This window comes from Eumetopias jubatus, unplaced genomic scaffold, assembly GCF_037043125.1.
Source record: "Eumetopias jubatus isolate StellerSeaLion01/CBP00866 unplaced genomic scaffold, mEumJub1_p1.0 scaffold_4, whole genome shotgun sequence".
Classification (NCBI taxonomy): Eukaryota; Metazoa; Chordata; class Mammalia; order Carnivora; family Otariidae; genus Eumetopias; species Eumetopias jubatus.
The window spans coordinates 123489661-123514739 of NW_028274810.1; the positions used below are offsets into that span (position 1 = coordinate 123489661).

The 25079-nt window shown below is 38.6% G+C and overlaps 2 protein-coding genes across 3 annotated transcripts in view; one reads left to right on the plus strand and one right to left on the minus strand.

The window, feature by feature from the left end:
* The window catches only part of WASHC5 (WASH complex subunit 5), a 61558-nt gene extending 58381 nt beyond the window's left edge, over positions 1 to 3177 (plus strand). Inside the window, exon 29 of the mRNA XM_028105537.2 lies at positions 1 to 3177. Within this exon, the coding sequence (XP_027961338.1) occupies positions 1 to 57 (57 nt within the window). The 3' untranslated portion in view covers positions 58 to 3177.
* SQLE (squalene epoxidase) lies at positions 1716 to 24985 on the minus strand. 2 transcript variants are annotated; one of them, XM_028105542.2, is made up of 11 exons: positions 23901 to 24984; positions 20682 to 20931; positions 13854 to 14034; positions 12732 to 12828; positions 11517 to 11630; positions 11256 to 11427; positions 8972 to 9067; positions 5062 to 5204; positions 4523 to 4619; positions 3039 to 3126; positions 1716 to 2241 (listed from the first exon to the last, which is right to left on the minus strand). In XM_028105542.2, exons 1-11 carry the CDS (start codon positions 24189 to 24191, stop codon positions 2049 to 2051), a joined length of 1722 nt encoding a protein of 573 aa, XP_027961343.1. In that variant the 5' UTR covers positions 24192 to 24984; the 3' UTR covers positions 1716 to 2048. The 2 variants fall into 2 exon arrangements, with proteins under 2 accessions (XP_027961343.1, XP_027961344.1); XM_028105543.2 differs by lacking the exon at positions 8972 to 9067 and having other exon boundaries at positions 23901 to 24985.
* Between the last annotated feature and the right edge of the window lie 94 nt (positions 24986 to 25079).

Consider the following 25079-nt stretch of genomic DNA (forward strand, 5'->3'; position numbering starts at 1 on the left):
GTTGCTGAAGCTCACGTGCCTAATTTCATTTTTGATGAATTCAGAACAGTCCTGTAAATTTTTTTTGACATCTCCTTCTTTGATGAAAGTATTGTCCTTAAATCTTCCCGTTACTAAAATGAATTTAGAAGCGAAGAAACTCAGCTGCTCATAGAATTGCATTTTTTTTTCCCTTAATTGTGGGAAACATCAGATATTCTGAGTAAGATGTATCTCACGGCACTACTTGATATAATTAATATTGTTTAAATCATGGTATTATATGCAATTTGTATCATGTAGAAGCAGAACACATTTTTGTACTGCCTCTTATAAATGCTGAATGTAATTGTTACGTATAAATCCATTTAGTTTTATGTTCTAAAGAACTATTTGTGCAATTCCAGATTTTCAGTAAAATAGTATTGCAAGTACCCAAAGTTCTCCTTCTGCCTGTAACTACAAAGTTGGGTATTCATCCTGTGAAAAAAAAAAAACACCTTTTCTGGAAGGTAAGACACGTGTCAGGCCGGTCCCGTGGATACACCCACGCCAGGCTGGCAGGCGTGTGGTGATAGCAAACACTGAGACCACACAATCTGTGGACCATGTACCATGGGAATTTCTTGGTGTCTGAGGCTCACTGTCCTCCTCCAATCACAGAGACCCTGGGGGGTTCTCAGCATTCCTTCTGTAGGTCTCCCCAACTTCAGCTGCTCCTTCCATCCTTCCCTCCTTTCCTCAGTAACCTAAGCCCCACCCTGGCAGTCCAGCCTAGTTGAGGCTGAGCACAGGATCTTATAAAAGTGAATTGTTGCCCAGCACGTAAGGAGTTTGGAAGTGTCGCCCACCAGGAGGCTGTTGCGGTGCATGAGAACTTGCCAGCCATGGCCGTCCTACAGCCACATCTCAAAAATAGCTTGCTGTTTTCCATTCGTAATCCCTTAACTGCATGAAGTGAGATCTTTGGTTCTCTGTGAAAATGGCTCTCAAAGAAAGCCAGCTGCTGTTAAATAGTCCAGATCTAAGAAAGTGAGATTTTTAACCAGAAGAGTGTGGGATAAACTAGAGGGGACTTTCACAGAACCAAGCCCACCACATGCTGCTAAAACGAGGCAAACAGGTACGTGACTGACGCCACGAGGGATTTGGCTAGTGACCAGTCTTCAACGGAGATAACTGACAAGGTGAAAAAGAGAAATTTTTGTTATAAAAGCTTTTTAAGTTCTTTCAGCCCTTATCATCATAATCTGAAGTAGTTACGTAACATTCCAGGGTATCTGTTAACTGCTCTTTCGGGGGGAGCAACTTTAGTGATATGCAGGGATTTACTGAAATTTCATAATACCTCTCTGATGTCCACAATCTCTTCACATATACTAAAACTCAGTGAATTCTGATTTCTAAGCATTATGCCAGATACTACGAGTGCTTATTTGTTCATTCACTGTCCCTTTAAGTAATCCTAGCCTGGCTAAGTCATGTTATGTAATGGAACTTATGAAGCCCTAACTATGTTCCTGAACGAAGGTATTATTTCCAAAGAACCCAGAGGAGAACCTTAAAGTTGCCTCGCAGGATACATGAGGAAAATAAAGTCCAGAGATTTTAAGGCAACTTCCCCGACATCAGTTATTTCACAGAACAGGCTTCCCTCTGCGTTTTCCATCCCGCTTTGGTTTTCCTTCCCATGAACACGAAGCCACCTCAAGGCCACGACAGAGACAAAAAGACGATACAGTTCATTCTTCACTTTATTTGCATGTCCCACAATGACTCCTCCCAGCTACTGAATTCAAAAAAAAAAACTGCAGTTCCTCAGTGTTAGCACTAATTTAAGATAACAATCATTTCTTTTAAATGTCTGTTTTACCCTTCATTTTAAATTGCAAAGTATGTATTTACATGTTTATATACAAATAACTTCAAAAACGAATTAACCCCAATCTTGGTCCAAGAGTTTCCACTTTAGAAGTGGGACAGTTCTATGCTATGTACGGCCTCTTCCAAAAGTCTCTTAGGACTCGGTGAGTTCCAAATAATCGTTCACAAATGGCTCCCCTTTAAGTTTAATGGACCAGGTACTTAATTTCCGAGTAAATCAGAGGAAATATTACAGAACATGCTTTGTACAATACAGCACCACTACTGAAAATGGCTCGGGGTTTTGTAATCCAAGGTTCCGATTTAAAGCAGAAATATGTGGCATAGATGGCCACAGCAAAGAAGTGTCCAATTAAAATGAAAGGGTTAGGAGACAGGCTGTAATAGAAAAAAAATATATGTATTAGTAAGACCCAGCAGTTAAAATTTACTCATAGAAAAAGGTTCTAATTACATATCATCTATAAAGCTAAACACACATTCTACATTCTAGAGGACTCTAGAAGCTTCTGTTGCCTACGCTCTGATAGCAGGGACAAATAAATGTTCTTACAAGAAACTCCTCAGAATATACCCCTGTCTGTCAGAGAAGCCAGGAACTCTTCGTGGTCTGCTTGACATAAACTGTATGTATGGAGCTGTTTTCGTTCACTAATCTTGAGATCTCCGCCTGAAGTGACTGGATGGCCTGACCTGTGGGAGTCTTAGGCTTTCCAAAAGGTAAGAGTATTGACATTCAGATTATAAATGAATGAGAACAGACTTAAAGAATTTTACTGTGCAGACTTTTCAAGAATAATTCTACATATGTCTGTACTGTCAAAACCATTAGTGAGTTTTGCAAGTCCCCGCACCTTAATCGAAGTAAATTTTAAATACAAATTCCTCTATTATCCATGGCTCCCACCGATCAGATCATGTGGTCAAACCCACCAGCAAAAAAGCTATTTTAATCAGGGCTTTAGCCTCATCTACCACCAGCTTCTGTTCAAAACTGTTTTCCCAGAAGTAAAACACAGGGCTAAATTTCTTTTTTCATTTCTCTGAGCTACCTTCTGACTGGGATTCTAATGGACAAAATATAGAAAGAAGAAAGACTTGCAGTAATTCACAAACTGAGCAGTCCAAAGAAAATCTGAACGATCTGGTTCCTCTGTGTCATCAAAACAACTTACACAGAAAGCAGCCGAACAGGACCAGCAACACATTCTCCACCAAGTTTGAAATAAAGAAAACAGGCTTTTCTTAGTTGATGTAGGGAATCTAAAATAAAATTTGGAAGTTAAAGTTGTTTAAAAAGTTGTTTAAAAGTTATTTCCTTGACTGTGTTGTAAATTCATTAAGTGATGCAAATATTCTGTAAATTCTTTTTTTATCAAAAAACACAATTCTAGAAACCAAATTCCCTGGCTTTAAGATAGCCGACCTATATTTCTGAGCAGTAAACTTTCAAGTAAAAGGATAGCTGTGAATAGTAAACATTAACAATGCCTTAGATGTGTATAGTTTTTCATAATTTCCAAAGTGACTCATTAAACCCTAACAATATAGTATTAACCAACAATTTTTTTATTTGGAATAGACGTAATAGGTAAACTTACTCCAATAAAACTCTTTCTTCCTCTAATCTCTCAGAAAGAAAGTCAAGAGCTTAGGAAAGCTTAAAAGAAGCACTTAGAAAAACTCAAGACTTACTTCTTTTCTTTTTAGTTGCCCACCCAGCCATTTTAGCTTCCATGCCGATTAGAAAGAGAGGTTTGACCGGCAAATCACAATCAATGAGTTGTTTTGTTTTTTCTTTCTTTTAGCGAGAATAATGCATAATAGATAGGCTACAGAAGGTACTTGTACTATATTATCTTTTGCACTCAAGTCACCAAAGCATAGATTGCTGGGACCCTGGCCAGTTCACAGAAGAAGCTTTGTTGTAAATATCTGAAGTAATAGGACTGGAGTTATATTTATTCCTGAACAAACCTAAACGTCCAATTTCGTTAACCTACCATTAACTAATCTGTACACTGCTAGGCTTGGGAGGTGGCACGGCTGCCTCTTCCTCCATTTCTCATACAGCTTCTGTTAAGTCAGGTTTTCCTTAATATACAGACTGACCATCACCACTTTACAAAACAGAAACAAAAACAAAAGCATGGGAATATTTCAAGTGAGTAAAAGGTAGATGCATTCTTCTACTTGTGCATTGTAATAGGAGACAAAAATCTAAACTTGTTATGAAGCTCGTATTCATTTTATAAAATACTACTTTGAACAGAAATTGAAACAAGTGTTCAGGAAGAAAAAGATTAACAACTATATTACATTTAAATGCACCGGCAGAAAGATCCTGTGCATCACAACTTTATGCATTTATGGATATGTATAACCTGATCTGGACCAGAGGAATGAATAAAGATATATTACTGAAGTGGTGCTGGGAAGGTTGTCTTAAGCCTTCCACACAAAGTGGTGGATACATGATGATTAGAGGCGCAAAATCTTGTGCAAGGATGGAGTTACAAAGGGCCGCCACTTGGGAGTCAGCAGACTTGGGAAATATGGCTATTTCTGGCCTAATCACTAACTTGTTTATAATTAAGTTCCCGTCCTGTGCTAAAAATCTGCAGTTCAGTAATTTTCATTAAAAAGTATCTATACTTACCATCTGTGGCAGAAAATAACTCATAAAGAGTCTGAGCGAGGATATTCACAACAAAGGAGTGAGATGTTTTTCTCGCCCAATAGAATGATTTTTTGGCCTAAAAAAGAAAAAGATCACTCACTATATGGTAAAGGTGAGGGGGAAGCACAAATTAATGTTTATAATCCCCTCAAACTGATGTTTATCCTGAGGATCATCTATCAGTAATTACGCCTTATATTTATCATTTACATATACACACAAAACATCTCTGGAGGAATGAGTTCCAGAACTCTGAAGCGAAATATCTGATCACTATGAGCAAAGTGGTCCGTGCAAACCAATGTGACATAATATTCAAACACAGAAATTCAGAAATTCTGTGAGATTTGTGGGTTGCACAGGCTCACAGGTTCTCTATGCCTGAACAAGACTGCCTAAGAACCAGGACTTAGGATCAGGTTCCTAGGTACAGATCTCCCCAGTAAGGTCCCATTCGTCTTAGACCCAGAAAGAAATCTATTGAGACATTTTTGTCAAAGAATAATTTAATATCCTACCTGGAAAACAGCTGCATCATCATAAAGGTCAGGGATACCCTTTAGCAACTTTCTCCATAGTTTTAGATCTTTAAAAACAACAGTCATTCCTCCTCCAGTAAGAGGATGCCTCATATTATATGCATCTCCCAAAAGAAGAACACCTGTAATGAGAGAATTTAGATTATGATATCATCCTGGATGCATCCCTTAAGAAAAAAAAAAAAACACTGTTAATTAATAAACATCGTGAATGTGAACCAGAAAATGAGAATGTGAAAATACAAGGAAACAAATCATGACTAAAATCTGTTGAGACAAAAATTCAATTAGTCTTTACTGGGTACTTAATAGGTACCAGATACTAGGGACCCAGGGGGAACAAGAACATGGTCCCCACCCTCATGAAAGTCACATGGGAATCCAAGGTGAAGTCAAACAATGCCAAAATATTTATAAGGCCTCTTTCATGAAAAAACAAAAAACTGGCATAAAAAGCAAGTCTCCTCACAAGGGAAACAATGGAGAGGTCTGACATTTCACAGCCATATTTGCTGCCAGCGCACTAGAGAGAAATGTCTATACAGTTCTAAGGGAAAGAAAGTAGGCCCCAGGAAGATGATACCCAGCCACACCGTCGTTAGAATTAAAAAGCAATTATAAGCAGATATTCCAAACCTATCCGAAGTTAATTTAGAGGAATAAGCCTTGACTGCATCTCATCTGAAAATTAGCCCCTTGATGCAGAACTGCAGAAGCAGAAATGCAGCCCTCTAGGTGCACCTCCTGAGCTGCCTAAGATTCCGGGGCCACTGTCAGCCTGGTTAATGACCTAACACTCACAGTGACATTTCAACAAAGCAGTTATTTAATTTAATCCAAGAGAGAAATAAACAACCATAATAATGTTAAAGGGACAAAATTATGGATAATTCTTTTCTGCTACGTCACAATATGCTACATTTATAACTTATAAAATACGTATAATAAACATTAACTTATAAAAAGGAAAACTTCTTCTAAATATTAATTCAAATTTATGTAGGACTCTAATATCTTCACTAAAAAACCACAAGCCACAAATAGCTTTTATTCCTTCCTCTCCATGGAACATTTCTAATTCCACCAATTACTGCTGGCATGTTGTTTATATCAATTTGGCATTAGTGTCTTCATTCTGCTTTGCATTAGTTTATTTATAGGATTAGTAGTTTATTATGCCTGTTCTTCCACAGCAAATTCAATCTGTTTATGTTCAGGAACCATAGTATATCGACAGCTCCCATTCGGACCTCTCTTTGAAGCTCCACATTCACATTTTCAATGATGTTCCACACGTCTCCACTCAAATGCCTCACCGGCACCTCACACCCAATATGTCCAAAAGTGAACTCAGCACCTCTTCCCACACTTCCCTAAACTTACATTCCTTTTCCCATATCTCCAATATCAGCAAATAGCTGGCAAAGTTATCTAAACCTGAAACCTGGAATCCATCAAGAGGCCTCACTCTCCCATACTACAACAGCCAACGAGTCACCAAGTTGCATGCATTCTACATCCTAGAGAGTACACAATTCCATTCCCTACTTTCCACTTCTACGGCCACAACCCTAGTTCGAATCTTTCATCACCACTGACATGGAACAATTATATAGCCTCACTATAAGCTTTAGCCTGACCTGTCCTCCAAACCATGCTCCACAATGTATCAGAGTAGTATCCCTAAAATAAAAATCTAATCATGCCACTATCTTACTTAAAACTTTTCAATGAACTATTAGAAACTAATACATGAGTTCAGCAAGGTTTCAAGACACAACATAAATATGCAAAAATCAACTGTATTTATATACACTAGCAATGAAGAATCTTAAAATGAAATTAAGAAAACAAGTCTATTTACAATAGCATGAAAAGGAATAAAATACTTGGAAATAAGTTTAACAAAAGAAATGTAAAACACTCTGAAACTATAAAATATTGTGGAAAGAAAAAAACTCTTACTACATTTACAGTAAAATTAATTTTGACAACAGTGCCAAGACACTTCAATGGGGAAAGAATGGTCTTTTCAACAAATGGTACTGGGACAACTGGATATCCACATACAAATGAAGTTGAACCCCTTCCTCACACCATACACAAAATTTAACTCAAAATGGATCAAATACCTAAATATAGTAGCTAAAACTACAAAACTCTTAGAAGGAAATACAGGAGTAAATCTTTATGACCTTGGCTTGGGCAAAGACTTTTTAGATATGACATCAAAAGCACAATTGACAAAAAACAAAAACAGATAAACTGGACTTCATGAAAATTAAAAACTTCAACCATCACCATGGAATGAGAGAAGTTCTTGCAGATCATTTATCTGATAAGGGATTTATATCTAGAATATCTAAAGAACTCTTACAGCTCAACAATAAGTTTTTTTCATTAGACCAATTAAGAAATGTGCAATCTGAATGGACATTTCTCCAAAGAAGAAATACAAATAAATATCCAATATGCACAGGAAAATATTTTCAGCATCATTATCCATCAGAGAAATGCAAATCAAAACCACAATGAGGTTATCACTTCACACCTACGGGAATGAGTATGGCCAAAAAGACAGAGAATAACAAATGTTGGTGAGGATGTGGAGAAATTGGAACCCTCATACATTGTTAATGAGAATGCAAAATGGGGCAGCCCCTCTGGAAAACAGTTTGTCAGTTCCTCAAAGAGTTAAACAGAGTTACCATACCCAAGAAAAGTGAAAATTAACTCCACGCAAAAACTCATATACAGATGTGCACAGCAGCATTGTTCATAACAACCAAAAGTGGAAACAACCCAAATGTCTATCAACTGATGAATGGATAGTTAAAAGGTAGTATATCCACACACGGAATACTATTTGGCCACAAAAACAAATGAAGGACATGCTGCAACATGGATGCACCTCAAAGAAGCCAGTTACAAAGAATCCACTGATTGTATTTATAGGAAATGTCCAGAATAGGCAAATCTATAGAGTCAAAAAGCAGATCAGTGGATGCCTGGTGCTGGGAGTTGGGAGAAAATGAGCAGTGACTGCTGACTGGTATAGGGTTTCTTTTGGGGGTGATTAAAAAGGTTCTCAAATTGACTGTCATGATGGTTGCACGTATCTATGAATATGCTAAAAACTAATAAACTATAAACTTTAATGGGTGAACTATATGATTTGTGAATTACATCTCAATAAAGCTATTAAAAACAAACTTCTCAATGACTTTCCACTGTCTACAGGATTAAAACTAAACTTTAAATAAATACCTTACCTTTCTACCACTCTGACACCTATCGTGCACTCGCTCCAGCCGTAGGAAACTGCTGGACTTCACTGAAAGTGCCATCATTTCTCAGCCCTCCTGGCCTTTGCAGATATTGTTCCAACTACTTAGAAGTCCCTCTTTCACTGTCCACCTAATGAACTCCCACTAATCCTTCATGCCCCAACTTGTTTTATTTCCTGAGACACGTCTTCCCCAATCACCCTTCATGGTTCACAAGCTCCCCCCTGCCCTGCGCACCCCTTCACTATGAACCTTGTGGTACCACGAGTGGGCTTTTACTACAGCATTTATCAACAGTGTCCTGAAATTACCAGTTCATACCCCTCACTAGAAAACTGCCTTCTCTAGATTTAGGACTATACTTAACTGTGGTAGCCTCAATAACTAGGATAATGACGTATACACTCATTATGAAATAACCAAGACATCATAAAACTAATTTTGGTGTAATGCGTTCAGGCACAGTAACCAATTCTCTGTCCCACATAGGATTCCCGTATTACATAGCAGAAATCCCATCCCATATTATGTTTGGAATATTTGGAATATTAAATTTGAATATTTAGAATACCCTTTATAGAATCACTCCAATAAAATAATACCTCGCTTGTTTACTGGTGAGGAGGGAAGAAAGCTTGCCGGCATAGATCTCAAACGGGAATTCTGAGTGGCTTCCAGGAACGGGTCTTTGAGGTGGTCTGCAATAAATCCCACCCCCACCAAATAAATGGTTTATAAAATTTCAATTTCTAATTAGCACATGTTCTTCTCAAGTTTAAACAAATACCTTCTAGTATATGTTACATATAATAATATATGCACTATATATGTTACATATATCTTGTGATAAGTCAAGAACTAATTATTTTATTAATACCATTGTTCATTAAGAACCTAGTTTCTATCAAAAACTAATGATGCAATATATGGTGATTAACATAACATAATAAAAAAAAGGGAAGAAAAAGGCACAAGACAGTAATAGAAAAAAAAAAAAGAACCTAGTTACTCATGCTAAGGAATGACTAAGGGATCTAAGAGAAATTTAATGTAAATAGATACACATACAGCTGAATGAACAAAAAAGCTAAGAAAAGTGAAGCAAATTCAGAGATGAGACAGGGCCCCACCTTTCTCCCAAATGTTAACTGCCAGGTATCATATTTAACACTTAATTTACTGTCACCGCCATATTCACATACTAGCAATCCACAGACAGAAGGAGGGTATGTACGGCAGAAAAACAGTAAGTTGTGGAGAGCTCTACTTTTCTGAGCTCCAGTGTCTTCATCTATAACATGAAATGCTTGGAAGAGCTCATCTCTGAGACACTCCCCAAAGTTTTGTGCTCCTATTTGTATAGAAAATGAACTGTCTTTTCATACAGTTCCCATTGTAATCGGGGAATACGGGAGCAGAATGCCTAAGCTGAAATTGTTCCGTTCCGACAAGGAGAATATCAATAACCTAACAAATATTAATATAAACCTATAAATGGTTTCCCACCATGATCTCAGGGCAGTCTGTTCTAAACCTCTGGATTGAAGAGGCAACCTACGATAAAAGAAAAAAATGCTAAAACTATCACATTATTGACTATCTTTTTCATAAATGTGAATAATTCATTTTTCCTCTGAAAGCTTCAAAAATGGCTTATAGTCTAAGTGCAAATGTATGGAAATGTTGAAAATCTCATTATTAAAAACTTTAAGTTTGGGGCGCCTCGGTGGCGCAGTCGGTTGAGCATCCAACCCTTGGTTTTGGCGCAGGTTGTGATCTTAGGGTGGTGAGATGGAGCCCTGTGTTGCCCAGCACAGAGTCTGCTTAAGACTCTCTCTCCCTCCCCCTTTGCCCCTCCCCACCTTGTTCACAGGATCTCTCTCAATCTGTCTCTACATAAATAAAATCTTTAAAAAAAAATCTAAGTTACTCCATTATACATTCATATCTGTTAATATTCTGTTATTAAACACAGTGCTTTCACTTAAGATTAAAAAATAACTTGAAAAAGAAACAGAATTTTTAAACAAAATATACACCTACCAAAGATAGTTTCCTATTATTATAATCATATAATTGGCAAGCAGGGTTTCCCTTCAATTTTATCAATATTCTGAATATTTTAATTAATATCTTAAATGTTTATTTACTTTTACTTACATCTTTCCATTCTCAAAACAAATGCCAGAAAGTAATTTTTTAGGAGTGTTTTACAAATATGTCCGAAATCTCATGAAGCCTTTCTGTATTCAACTCCAAACTAAAAAATGACCTTAAAGATCGCTTACAGCTCTCATGTTCTGAGGATGGGATGTATGAGCCAGACACACCTAGCCTCAACCTTGACTCCACCACTTACTAACAGTTTATCCTTGGAGGAGCTTACTGACTCCTAGTTCCCTCACCAATAAAAGGGGGATAATGGTAATGCCCTACCTCAGAAGGTGACTGCGGAGATAAATGAAATCAAGTTTGTAAAGCACCTTATAGTAGATATTCAATAAATGGTAGCCACCATTTCTACAAAAACCAAGTGCTAAAGTAAGGAAGTAGGAGAGATATTTCAGAATTCAGAGATCTTACATCGCTATCCAGACTACCTGAAAACGTACCGTTTTCCCCAATACTAGTAATTATTCTAAAACAATGATTTAATTATTAATATGAAAAAATATATTTAAACTATTTTCTTTTAATTTGGAGATTTTCGTATGTGCTTGTTAAACAGCTCAGCTCCAGTGTATCTGACTGGGTGCATTTTTACCTGCCATCCTTATCTCTGGCCTAGTTAAGACCCAGCTTTAGTGAGAACTGGAGATGGACAGCCTTTTGCGATATTTACGTTCAGACCACAGATTACAATGTGAACTAAATCCTATTTCTTACCAGGTAATTGTGGGTAAATTTTTTCAGCCATGTATTCTCTTAGGTTTCTGGGCATTTCTCCTCGGATGTCAACAAGTACTCGAGTTTCATCAGATGAAATCTGGTAGATAAGAACTGGACTTGGATTAGCCAAAATAAGTTCAGCATGATTTGCTTTAAACTGTGGTGCATTCTAGAATAAAACAAAACAAAACAAAATATTCTAATAATTTTCAAATTCCAAGTTGCTTTTATTTTTCTACAATTACATTCCTACAGTACCTTCATAAGAAAGCCAACAAAATGAGATGAAACAGAAACTTTATTAGAGATCAGGTTTTTCCTGAACTTGGAAAAAAGTCCATCTGCAACAACAGTCAATGGAGCATGGAGTTCCTACAACAAAGATAAACAGTGCTCAGCTAAATGATTAGAAATACACAGTAAAATGACCATTCTCTTAAAATGTGCATTCTTGTAAAATATTTACACGTTTTATTGGACAACGTTATAGAGGGTAATAAGGATTGCCTGCCTTCAAAGCACTACCATCCACACCATCTGGGATTAAAGCTACACTTTGATCAACAACAGGGGAAACAACTACAAAGCAAGTGTGGACCACAGAATACTGAATCTCATCACAAAGTCCAAGGATGACTCCACTGTTTATTCTAGAATTTTCTAACTTCATATACTGCTTTCAATCAGTGGCTAGGGCTTAGAAGAATTTTTGTATGCATAGATGTAGGTCTCCATATTATCTTGCAATTACCACCATCAGAGTATAGTTTCTAGGTGGTGACCCCAGAGGTCGGCCCAGAAACGCCAACAGATTAGCCTTTCACTTTCTCTTCTCTTACTAAATCAGCATGAGCAGGTACTGGAAACTATTTTACTCTGCTATTTCCACAGAGATTCTCTTATTTTCCCTTTCGGATTAAAACAATTGTTTCATTTATCCTAATCATTTCTTTTTGTTGTTGTTGTTCCAATTTGTCTTTTTATTATAACATGAGCTAAATTTAAGAAATTAGTCTTTGGACTTTATTTCCCAGAGTTGTTAGAAGATCTAAATGACAATATAACTCATTATGAAAATACACTGAAAAGTACAAGAGCTGAGGTAAAAGGGTAAATCAAGATTCCAGGTATCAGGGGATTAGAGTAAGTGAAGAATGAAACCAGTCATTTCTTTTATGTTGAATCCTTCCTTTTTTCACCTTCCAGGTCCCCTCTGCTTCTCTGCACATGTGTATTTCTCATTTCGGTTTAATACTGCTGATCTAGCGGTGCGTGTCTACAAAGCTGTCTGTGTAGAGTTCTAAGATGCTCTAAAGAGTAATGTGTTGCAGTCTGAAATTCACCCTGCAGCAGAGGGCTTAGAGAGAACTCAGTCTATTAGATGAGTAAATTGGTGGACTTACTTTTCAAAGGAGTAGGGGAAAAAGGAGGAGAAACATGTCTTAGGAAGAGCTAAGATTTGCTATCTCTCACCTTGATGTCCCCAGTTTCTTTATCCCTGTACTGAACTCCTATTACACCATCATCTTCTTCTAGTAACTGTAGCACGATGCCTTCAATAAACTTTGTACTAAAGGACAAACAGAAATAAATTATACAGTAGCACACTTGGACAATTTAAATAAGGAATGACGAATTCCTTATTCCTTATCTCCAGTTACAAACGGGACTCACACGTGTGCACACGTACATAGGAAAGGTGTGGAATGACAAAACGCAAAAACATTAATGGACTTTAGAAGTAAGCGTGGCTTTTATTTTCTAATTTCTTGAAACTGAATACATATATACTAATGTAATGATTTTTAAAAGTATTTTTAAAAGCAACATGAGATTTTTACTTCAATTCATAAAAAAAAAAATACATGCAGAGAAACTTTACACACCACACAAATTCATACAGAGATGGGAAAATATTGAATTGGGAGTTTATCCACAAAATTATCCAAAGTAGTTACTTCTAGTCAGAAGAATCATGGATAAGGTTTACAATCTTTATATTTTTGTGCATTTTCCCATGTTTCCACAATGAACATATTCTACTTCCATGGACAGCAACTCTCAGTCCTAAGGATAAGTCCACTCACTTCTTCACTTGCTTTCGCAATACTTAAGCCCTTGTTAATGAGATGAGGGTTCTCATGTGTAAAACTTCCTCAATTATAGGGCCTAAGGGCTAGGGGCAAATAGAAGTTAATAATTAAGAGAAGAGCCCATCCTGTCAGCCTGGGGTTTTCCCCTGCAATCTCTGTTCTGACTTTTAACAAAAAATACCATGAGCACAAACTCCAACTCCCAAATAGGCAAAGCCTTAACCCTCGGTTACAACAGTATCCTCTAAATTCCAACAACATAAAAAAAAAACACACACACAATGTATTTAGTCAAAGGGAAAATCTCAATAGTTCTGTCATTCAAACGGAAATGCTCTACATGACATTGTCAACAAAGGCACTGAAGATCCAACATTCTTCTAACTTACAGTTTACTTTAGAATAGCTATATGCTCCAACCCATACCCAACACTTAAGACAAAAGTGATGAAATAGTATTTGTGCAAAGGCCAAGTTTAAATGTGTTTCTGAGTAGTCTTACTTCGGCTCTGCCATAGCTGCTTTCCGCAGACCCATGATGAATCGTCCATGATGGAAAGCTCTTCCACTCCGCACTTGACTGTTTTCAGACAGAGGGTAAGGAATTTGAACCTCTGATTTGCTTTCCTGATCATGAATTATGTAGCCATCTACCACCTGAGCATCAATACCTTCCACTGCATCTACAAAACAATTCAGTTCAAAAAAATCAATTTTGTTAACACGCCCAGAGTTATATGATGCACCAAAGGATAAGGAGGCATCAAAAATGAGTCTCTATCTTCATGATGCGATGAAACCATTTCGACACCTGGACATTAATATAACTATTTCAGAAATCTTAATGTGTCTGGAAGACAACCGTTTAGCAAATCTGTAAAACCACAAAAGATTAATATTTATGTATAAAATTTATTCATTAAATTTCATAGGAAAAATATTAAGGCCCTAGTAATAATGGGTGAAAAGTTCATGGGTATTCACATTAAGCAATACGGAAATATTGAACATAGCAGGGAAGGGAAATGTTCAAAACATTGATTTTTTAAAAAAATCAATGAAATAAATTAAAACAGTGAAATACCAAATCTATCAAAATTGCTGGTGAGATTATAATAAAACTGATAAATTTACTGGTTCTAATATAAACTAAAAACATTTTAGAAAGTAACTGTAGCACTAATTATCAAGAACCAAGAAGTTAGCATCCTTCGATGTAATAATCTTAAGTCTTATAAATTCATCTATCATTCATCCTAAAGATATAATTTTTTAATTTTTAATAGTTTTTAAGGTTATATGCAAGAGTAAGTTCACTACTACAGTGTTATCTCTAATCAAGAATAACTGAAAACAACCTAAATATTCATCTAAGTTAGTTAGAAAGAGCACATTATGAAATGTTAATTAAGAATATACCATACATAGGCCTAAAATCATAATGGTTAGTATATTAAGGTGAAGTACATTAGAAAAATGAAATGGATGAAAGAAAATCTTCATAAACAATTCTATCACACATCTGGGCTAAGATCGAAATAAATTAGTTTTCTGATATTCTTTTTAATGCCACTTAGAGTGCAGGCAGGCTCAAGCTGGATGAATATTGTCACACATCTGACCCAGAATCAAAACTAATTAGTTTTTCAGTATGGTTCTTAAATTATTACAGTTAAAATTCAGTCAGAGATTCAGTACACAGATATCCGAAAAGCTGCCAATTTGCAGTGTATTCAATTTGGATCTCAGCAAACTGCCAATCATTTCCGACCTAAATACCTGAAACCCATCTGGTATCTCTATAATGCATTGTCCAGCTACTGAGACAGTTTGTTTTTCTTAACCCATAACTGTATTACAGAAGTACTTGAAATGTTTAAACTGGCCAATTTTAGAACACACCAGAAAATGTAAAAAGTATAGTAGCACAGCAAAATTTTTCCTTGGGTAAACTATCTTAAGGTAAATTAAGGTCTAATTTAAGATTTCTTAACATCTATCTGTCTCTATCTCACCTTTATTGATGAAATCATATATGGCAGACTTTGAACACTTTTACTTTCTTAAACAGGCAAGAAGAAGACAGTACCCTACACTTCAATGAAATTCATGCTTCATGAATACTAGATGTTAATAACTCTGAAGCCAGTGACATAACTTAGAGCTATCACTATCTATTAATCATAAAGCTCCATACTTAAGATATTAAGACTACTGGTCAACATATCAGATAAAATGACATGGAAAACATTCCTCTGCAGAACTGCTTGCTATAAAAAGGCAAGTTAAAAAATAAAACTAACAAGGAAAAAACAAAAAACAAAAAACCGCCTATGCTAAACACGTCAAAGTCAAACCAGTGAGCAAGTTTTTAAAGGCAACAGTATAAAGGAATCAGAACCACAGCCTAAACAACTGGAGTTTTAAGGGCCACTTCAGAATAGGAGGTAGGGGCCCCCATGGCCAGGGACAAGGAAACTTAGCACCATTCATAAATTTCTTGTCAATAAAATAGAAGCCATAAAAACTCAATTCAACACCCTGAGATAAGGTATGGAAGTAAGCCATTCACCATAGGCTATGGGTGAAGTCATCCATAAAAAATCCAAACATACGTTGTGCCATGACCTGGTATAAAGTCTGAACCTCAAACTAAATATACAGTGCATAATAAAATAGGTATCATTTATGAAAGCCCAAATATAAACCAGAGTCAAGGAATAAATATAGCAAAAGACATACGAGATTTATAAAATATTATTTAAATGCATTAAAGACCTAACTGAATGGAAAGCATACCACATTCATGGATAGGAAGTCCAAGTCAATTATTCAAAAATTGAGCTATAGATTCAGTGCTATTTCAGTCATAATCTTAACAGTTTTGTTTTTTTTTACATCTAATTCTAAATTATATACAGAAAACAAAAACGCCAAGAAAAGCCAAAAATAATCCCAAAGAAAACAACATGGGAAGGAGGTTCCCCACTAGATACTGACTTAATATAAAAATATAACATTTAAATTATAATGTATTAATTTTAAGAATTCTAGATATTTAGCTTAAGCCATAGGGCAATCAATTATTAAAAACCCATACTCAGGGGGCACCTGGGTAGCTCAGCTGGTTAAGCATCCAACTCTTGATTTCAGCTCACGTATGATCTCAGGGTCCTGAGATCGAACCCCGCATCAGATTCCACGCTCAGTGTGGAGTCTGCTTGGAATTCTCTCTTCCTTTTCCCTCTGCCCCTCCCCCTGCTCATGCTATAAATAAATAAATAAATAAATAAATAAATAAAATCTTTTTGAAAATTTAAAAATAAATAAAAACTCATATTCAGGAAGAATGAGTCCATATTATATTAAAAAATCATACTCCAGGGGTGCCTGGGTGGCTCAGTCATTAAGTGTCTGCCTTCAGCTCAGGTCATGATCTCAGAGTCCTGGGATCAAGCCCCACATCGGGCTCCCTGCTCGGCGGGAAGCCTGCTTCTCCCTCTCCCACTCCCCCTGCTTGTGTTCCCTCTCTCGCTGTGTCTCTATCAAATAAATAAATAAAATCTTAAAAAAAAAAAATCATACTCCAAAAAGTAACTATTCCAAATGTTTCTATTATCCACATCTCATCATACCTCAGGAGAAATCAATAGCATAATAAATGTTAAGAAGGACTCTCATTTTTTATATTAAAGGTATTCATGGTATGTGGACTGGCCAAAACACTTTAGAGGCTCTCCTTACTCTTGCATAAACTACATATAAAAATCCACTAAGGCTTGTTACCACAACCTTGGTGATGTCCCCTGAAGTTAGATTTCTAAATGATTCTACGTACAGTCGTTAGTTGGAGAGTATTTCTGGTTGCCTGATGTTCAACGATAAAAGTAACAAAGTCCTGTCTCAGGATATCGCCACATCCGCCTCAAGTGAATCTCTCACGTAAGGTGGTAATTAAGAAACCTAAAAGGTCACAGATGGAACTTCCTTTCTTCACAAACACTCTCTCCACTTGGGTCCTAGACCCCACGGGCTTTGGCTTTTCCTCCACACTTCCTCAATCCCATCTTTTTGACCCCCACTCACCTCACTGATCTCTATACATCAGAGTACCCCAGGGTTCAGTCCTGGACCTCTCCTGGTAATGTCTTCTAGTCTTGTTTAAATACCATGACTCCTCTTTTTCTCTCATACCTAACACCTGATTCATCAGCAAGTCCTACTGACTCTTCCTTCAAAAGGCGTTTCCAGAATGTGACCACTTCCCACCTCTCTACTACTATGACCCTGTTCCAAGCCATCAACTCTCACTGATTCTGCAATAGCCTCCGATCAGGTTCCCCTGCTTCTGTCTTGGCCACTTTATGATCTACTCTTTTTTCCTACAGAATAACATGAATACTTCTAAATAATATCTTTAATCACACTTCTAAAAAGTGAGATTGAATAACTCTTCTTCTTAAAATTCTCCAATGGCTTCCCTTTGAACATAAGCCAAATCCACGTAGCAGGCTACAAAATGCTACGGATTCAGCCCCCATAATCTGACCATTATTTACCTCTTCTCCCCTTCACTCACACTACTCCAGTCAACACTATTCTCCCTCCTTACTCTTCAAAGAATTTGTGTCTGCCCGACCCTGAGATCATGACCTGAGCCAAAATCAAGAGTCAAACCAACCAATTAACCAACTGAGCCACCCAGACACCCTCAAAATACACCTTCTTTATCCTTACATCTACATCTCATTACTGCCCTATTTCTGTTTTCTGTTACAGAAAAACTCAAGGGTCCTTTTCTAGTCTCAAATTTTTTTTAACTCCACTCACTTCAGTCTAGGTTCTATCCCCACAACTCTGCTGAAACATCTTGTCAATGTCACAAGCAACCTCCAAATTGCCAAATCTCATGGTCATTTTTCTATACTCATCTGACCTGAGCCTTCATTAACAAAGCATGACATAGCTGTCCTTCCCTTTCTTGACATATACCCATCCCTTCCTACTAGAAACATTCTCTCATGGATTAAGTGGCACCCAACCCTCCAGCTTTCTTCTGCCATTTTGCCAGCTCCCTCTTGAACTCTTTTTCAGGCTTCTCTTCTTCTGCCTGATCTTTATTTATTTATTTTTTAAAGATTTTACTTATTTGAGAGAGAGAGAATGAGAGAGAGCACGAGAGGGAAGAGGGTCAGAGAGAGAGAAGCAGACTCCCTGCCAAGCAGGGAGCCCGATGTGGGACTCGATCCCGGGACTCCAGGATCATGACCTGAGCCAAAGGCAGTCGCCCAACCAACTGAGCCACCCAGGCGCCCTCTGCCTGATCTTTAAATATCAGTTTCCCATGACTTGGTTTATTCTGTCTTCTCTTTTCTCCCTACATGCTCTCAGTCACTGCTGTGGCTTTTAAATACTATAAATATGCTGACACCTCTGAAATTTCTAACTCCAGCCAGCCCAAACCACTCCTCTGCACTCGAGATTCATATATTCAACTTAACTTCTCCACGTGGATATCTCAACATGTCCTGCAAATTACCCCCAATGCCTGTTCCTCTCTAGGTCTCCTTATCAGCAAATGATACCAACATCTTAACAGAATATATGTTAAGAAGGACTCTTATTTTTTATATTAAAGGTACTCATGGTATGTGGACTAGCTAAAATACTTTTCTTTTTTTTTTATTTTACTTATGTGACAGAGACATAGCAAGAGAGAGAGTACAAGCAGGGGGAGGGGGAGAGGGAGAGGGAGAAGCAGGCTTCCCGTGGAGCAGGGAGCCCGACGAGGGGCTCGATCCCAGGACCCTGGGATCATGACCTGAGCAGAAGGCAGGCGCTTAATGACTGAGCCACCCAAGCGCCCCCTAAAATACTTTAGAGGCTCTCCTTACTCTTGCATAAACTGTCCAAACCAAAACCTAGGACTCATTTTTAATACCTCCTTCTCCCTCGTATCTCACACTAATCCTATAGTAAATCATGCCATTTCTGTCTCTTAATTTTAACATCAATCTGTCCACTTCTCTTTATATCGTCTGCTACCATGCTAGCCCAAACCACCATCATCTGTCATTTGCACTTGGCAATGAGTTCCCACTAGACTCTTTGCACTGACTCTTGCTACCCCACTACCACAATCTTACAGTTTATTCACCACATTTTATCCACATTTTCTTTTAAAACAGCATTCTACAAATGGCAGGGCGTGACTCAATGGTAAATTATGAAATGAATTTCAACTTGTGAATTGTGTACTGGGGTAGAATCATGACAAGTATTTAAAAAGTAAAATGAAACAAATTTCAGTCAAATATATGTATGTATGTGCTGGATCAGGATGTATAATGTGTTTGTTATTGTGAGCAGATGTCAAAGGTTTGAAGCCACTTTATGCAGGCATAAAGCAGATCACACCACACTCCTGCACCACCGACCGCAGAGCCCCTCATGATGTAGCTGCCGCCTCTCTCTCCAGCCTTAATCGCAAGCCATTCTCCCTTCCGCATCACCCGGGACTTCCTAGCTACACTGCTCTCCTTTTCGGCTCCTTGAATAAAACAGCGAATACTTACATAGTGCCGACTAGATACCAGACACTGTTCTGAATGCTTTGTGTATATGAATTCGTTTCATCCTCATAATAACCTCTGAGGCAAGGACTCATGTAAAATGGCCATTTTACAGATGAAGAAACTGGCACATAATAGGTTGAATAACTCGGCCAAGGTCATACAGCTTTTTAAGTGCCTGAGCTGTTGAATACAATTATTCAACCCCAGGCAATCTAGTTCCAGGATCAACGCTCATAATTCCTACACCATCCTGCCTACCACATGAGCCAAGCAAGCTCTTCCTCAACCCAGAACCCAGGCATATTTTGTACTCTGAGAGGAGCCAGTGAATCTGTCTTGTTCGCCAGTACATCCTTGGTACCAAGTCCAACACCTTACCCAGAGTAGACAGTGAAGAAGTATTGCCGAAATGAGTAGTCTGTGTTTAAAAATCACTGGTTTAACAGATGATACTTAAATAAAAGATTCTATAAGAGGCACATAATATGTACTTCACCAGTGAAAGTTCCCTTCACTTTTCACTAAATTTCATGCCCTCATTCAAGTTTTCCAATCTTTAATTTTGACCGTTTCTGGTTTTTAGCCACTTTACTATATCTCCTCATACACTAAATGCTCATTTTCTTCTTTGCTCTCATTTTCATGCAGATTTGTTGGTAAATAGTAACTAATATCTTTTCACCAGTTATAGGATAGTCTAAAGCAAGGAGTGCTTGCTTCCACCACATAACTCCTAAAAATTAATACGAACCTACCTTCAAGACCAAGGTCTTTAAGGACATGATAACCACCCGGCTGCAGGAATTCTCCAACTATCCTGTCGGGCTCTTTTAAATCTCTCTCAATTACTGTCACCTTTCTTCCATCTCTGGAAAGCATGGCTGCCAAAGCAGAGCCAACTACACCAGATCCCACAATGATAACTTCTGGATCATTTTGAAAAGATACTGAAGAGGCAGCTGCTCCTATTAAGGTTGTTTCTGAATCACTGGTTCCTTTTCTGTGCTGTTAAAAAAAAAAAAAAAGAGTTAATTATATGTCCACATTTGCTATCCTACTACTATATACTCTGGACTTTCCCATCTTGGGCAAAACCTACATCACAAACATTATCAAACCAAATGCACTGCTATGTTTTTAAATCCAGATCATATATAAAAACCAAGGATATCAAAATATTCAGTTAACTAGAAATGTATAATAATATCCTAATAAAATTAAACATATATTCCATTTTCCAAATATATTTAGAAAATGCTATTATACAGACATATTTAGAAATACACGAGGCTAAATATAATGTTTACAAGGGGCTCCAAAGACTTATTATAGGGAAAATTCTATCATTAATTACTCAATTCCTCAAATACATTCTAAGCATCTACCAGATGTAGATCCCATGCAGCTTCTATTTCGACTTCATGTTGCCAACTATTCAGCACCTTTTACATGTTTCCACTATTTATTTTTATTTTCTCCTTCTGGATTTTCATCTGAAAAATCTATCTTACCCTAAAAATCCCTTTTATATAACAAAAAGACTGTCAAATCCTGGCTATTAATCTACTAATTGAGAATTATTTAACTCAAGAAAATTCTGAAAGGACAAAATAACTCATCCTGTCCCTTGGGATTCGACCCGTTCACATTTAAGTCCTTAACATGTAAGAACATACTTAATTTGCCCCATCTTGACATTCTAAGAGAGCCTAGCCATACAGTTGGTCCATTATAGGAATAAACATCAAATATATCACTAGTCGGGCTGACGATAAAAACTTTATTCATAAGATGATGAAAAAGACCTGTTTTGAGAGATTTATGCCCACTGAGAATAAAAGTGCCTGTTGGGTTTTTTTAACATGAATAATTCAGGGTTAAAATAAGTATTTTTTCCCTTGGTATGTGGACTGACAAATATAAATACATTTCAGATACAGAATTGCACGGAACAATCTTCTTTGAGTTCTCTGGCCGTAATGATTAAGACAAGCCCAAATGCCATTTTGAAGGGATTTTAATAAAAGACTTAGGCAAAAAGGAAGGAAATAAAACCTAAAATCTTTTAGAACTTTCTCTGTGATTTTAATATGCACCCAGTCTTCCTTCAACTCTATAGGGACTGGGGCCTTGTCCATTCCGTTTTTTATAATTTCTCTTAGAGAAATTACTTTTTTGTCCTTTACCAAGAGAAGACAAGAGTCTCCTCTTCCCATAAGTATCTCTTGATGGCCAGAATAACTAACTATATTTAAATTACTCTTCTGAAAGCAAGATAAAAGCCCTCTTTGCCATCTTAGCCACTTATTAGTTTTTCTTCCGAAGTTTCTCCTGTTAAACACACAAACACACACACACACACACACACACAAAATCCTGAAAGGGGGACTTGAGTTAGTCAAGTCATCCAGAGAATGGTCAGTAAAAGCACTGATGGGAACTTAGGACTCAAGGAAGAGTCTACCAACTCCCTGATGTTTAGGAATAAGCAGAAAGCCTGAAGCATTCACAAAATGGAACCAATCATTGACTGCTGGCAATCCAATTTTCTCTTCCCCAAAATGTCTCAACATCACATGATGTAATCGCACTCCATGCACCTACACTAGTGCTCAATTTCCTTGGCAAAAGTTACCTCAGATAACACCAAAGATTTCAAACTGAGATGAAGATTCCCTCTCCCTCCTTTCCTACTGCTCCAAGCCAGACCCACCATTACTGCTGCTCCAAGCACTAGTCAAAAGGTTCCTAACATGTGTACTAGATGTTAGTAGATGTACACTACCTTTAGACTAATAATAGATACTATTTACTAGTCGGTTACTGACCACATTAAATCACTTAATTCCTTAACTAACAGCAAGACTGGTGCCATCCCCATCTAATAGAAGAGGTAACTGATTCTTACAGAAACGAAGGTCTTGCCAAAGGTCTCACAGCCAGAGTGGTGGAGCAAAAATTCTAACTCAAGTCCTCCCTTCTATAAACCTTGCTAATCTGTACTGTGGCTACAGTAAAATAATGTAGATCTAGAACCCTCAAGGAGTAAACTTCTTGGCTTCCTACTGTAGCCTCTCACCTGAGAGCCCTGCTCCCATTCTCATGCCCCTGCAATCCACTCTCCTCCCACCAACTGGAAATGCTTTCTAAAAAGTTAAAATCAAGTATTGTTACCCCCTTGCTGACAATCCTCCAGGGCTCTTGGGAAAAAGTCCAAACACCCATGGCCAACAGGCCCTAAATGTTCTGGCTTTGAAGGCAGACCTCTTCTCCCTCACCTACCATTGTCCTACGCTTGCTGTCTTTGCAGACAGAACTTCACAGGTGACTGAAGACTAGCCTCAGAATTAGGAACATGACTGAACTGTGGACCTTACTCAATTATCCACGTGATTCAGGACATCACCGCACTGATTTACTCAAGGCCCCACAGACATGAGGAGAGAAGGGGATTTTGCCCAAGACTTTAAAATGCTGAACTAATTTTTACTCCACCAGCCTTTTGAATTGTTCTGTTACTTTCCCCAGCCAGCTGTCATTTATAAGCACTCGACTTAACCTGCAGCCCGTCTCTTTCTCCTCAGGTACAAATGCCATCCTTAGCCAAAGATTTCAGTAAAACATTTTTTTTTCCCCAATCCCAGAAAGTGATTCTGTCCGCCTTCAAAATGAAATTCTAACATTTCATTTCCCTTTCATAATCAAATTGATTTCATATAGCATTGGCTCAACCAACACTAAAGGAAACAAATCTTTTCAATCGCTCCTCACAGTGGCAAGGATGTAGCCAAGGAACAGTCAAGAGCTTAAAAAAACAAACAACATAACACAATTAAATGAGAATTTATCATACCAGAGTATCTAAATTGCTGCCTTTTAGCCTGTAGAGAAGACGAAAATTTACATTTGAGTGATACCAATTCTAATTTTAAAAGAACATGCTCACTCGTTTGCTCACTTAAAATTCCACCTACCCTCCTAGACCCAAGCTGCTCTTTATTTTCTGATCCCGGGGGCGACTTGGCCCAGAAGAAGCCAATGAAAGGCAAGGCCGACAGAATATCCGAGAAGAGCGCGAACTGGGAGCCGCTCTGCTGGCGCCCCAGGAGGGCCCCGCTCCGGTAGCGACAGCGGTAGGAGAGCACCAGGCCCAGGGACAGGAACACCAGCACGCACAGCAACAGCTCCTTGTTGGCAAAAGAGACGAAGTCTCCGCATTTCTTGTAAAAATACGTGAAAGTGGCAATGCCCAAGAAAGTCCACATGGTTCAAAGGCTCCTCCGGTGTCCCCGGGTCAAAGCTGAGGTCCTCTTTTTCTCTGCAGGGTTTTGGTGACTCGAGGTTCTCCCCAAAATGTGTCCCCAAAAGGAGCACGAGGAACCGGCCAAACTCCAGCAAACACCGTCACAGGATTACAATTCAAATCAGAGGAATCTACAAAATCCTACCAAGTTGGTACAAAAGTATGGAAAGAGGGGAAAGGTGTCCAGACTTAGAAAGCAGTATGAAAAAATCGCCGGCTCCAACAGCTCCCGACTAGACTCTCCTCTTTCCAGCACTCCATTTATTTCTTCTGGACGGGATTCTCCTGGGTTGCTGCTGGTGGCGTCTCTAAGAGTGATGTGGGCTCGCCGTGCAGTAAAACTGTCCTCGCTCACCTGCACCAGGTGCCCTTTCAGAAGCGGATGGGGAGATGAAAGAAACGTCTGGGCGCGGGCTGGCCAGGAGCGGAGCGCGGAGAGATGCCGCCCCGCACCGGGACTGCCTCTTCCCACCGAGGATGGCCTCGGACTCGAGACTGCGGCCCCCGTGCACACAAGCGCGGCCGCTCCGCCGAAGCGCCGAGTCACCAGCCCCCGAACTTCCAGCCCGTGCCTCCGTTTCCCAGCGGGTGAACGGCTGTCTCCAGGAAGCTTCCTCGGAGGGCGGCGGCCCCTGACGGCCTCCTCGCTGGAAGCCGCTGCCCTCCCCGATCCGGCACTTCCGCAGTAACCAGAGTAACCACCACGCTCCCTTTGCTCGCCTCGCGCCCAGCGCGCTCCGACGGCCGAGGGGCTCCGCCCCGGCGAGGACCAGGAGGCGGGGCGCAAGGGCGCGATCCCGCTCCGCCCTGCGCGCCCAGGGCGCCCGCCCCGCCCACCGCCGCCGCCGGC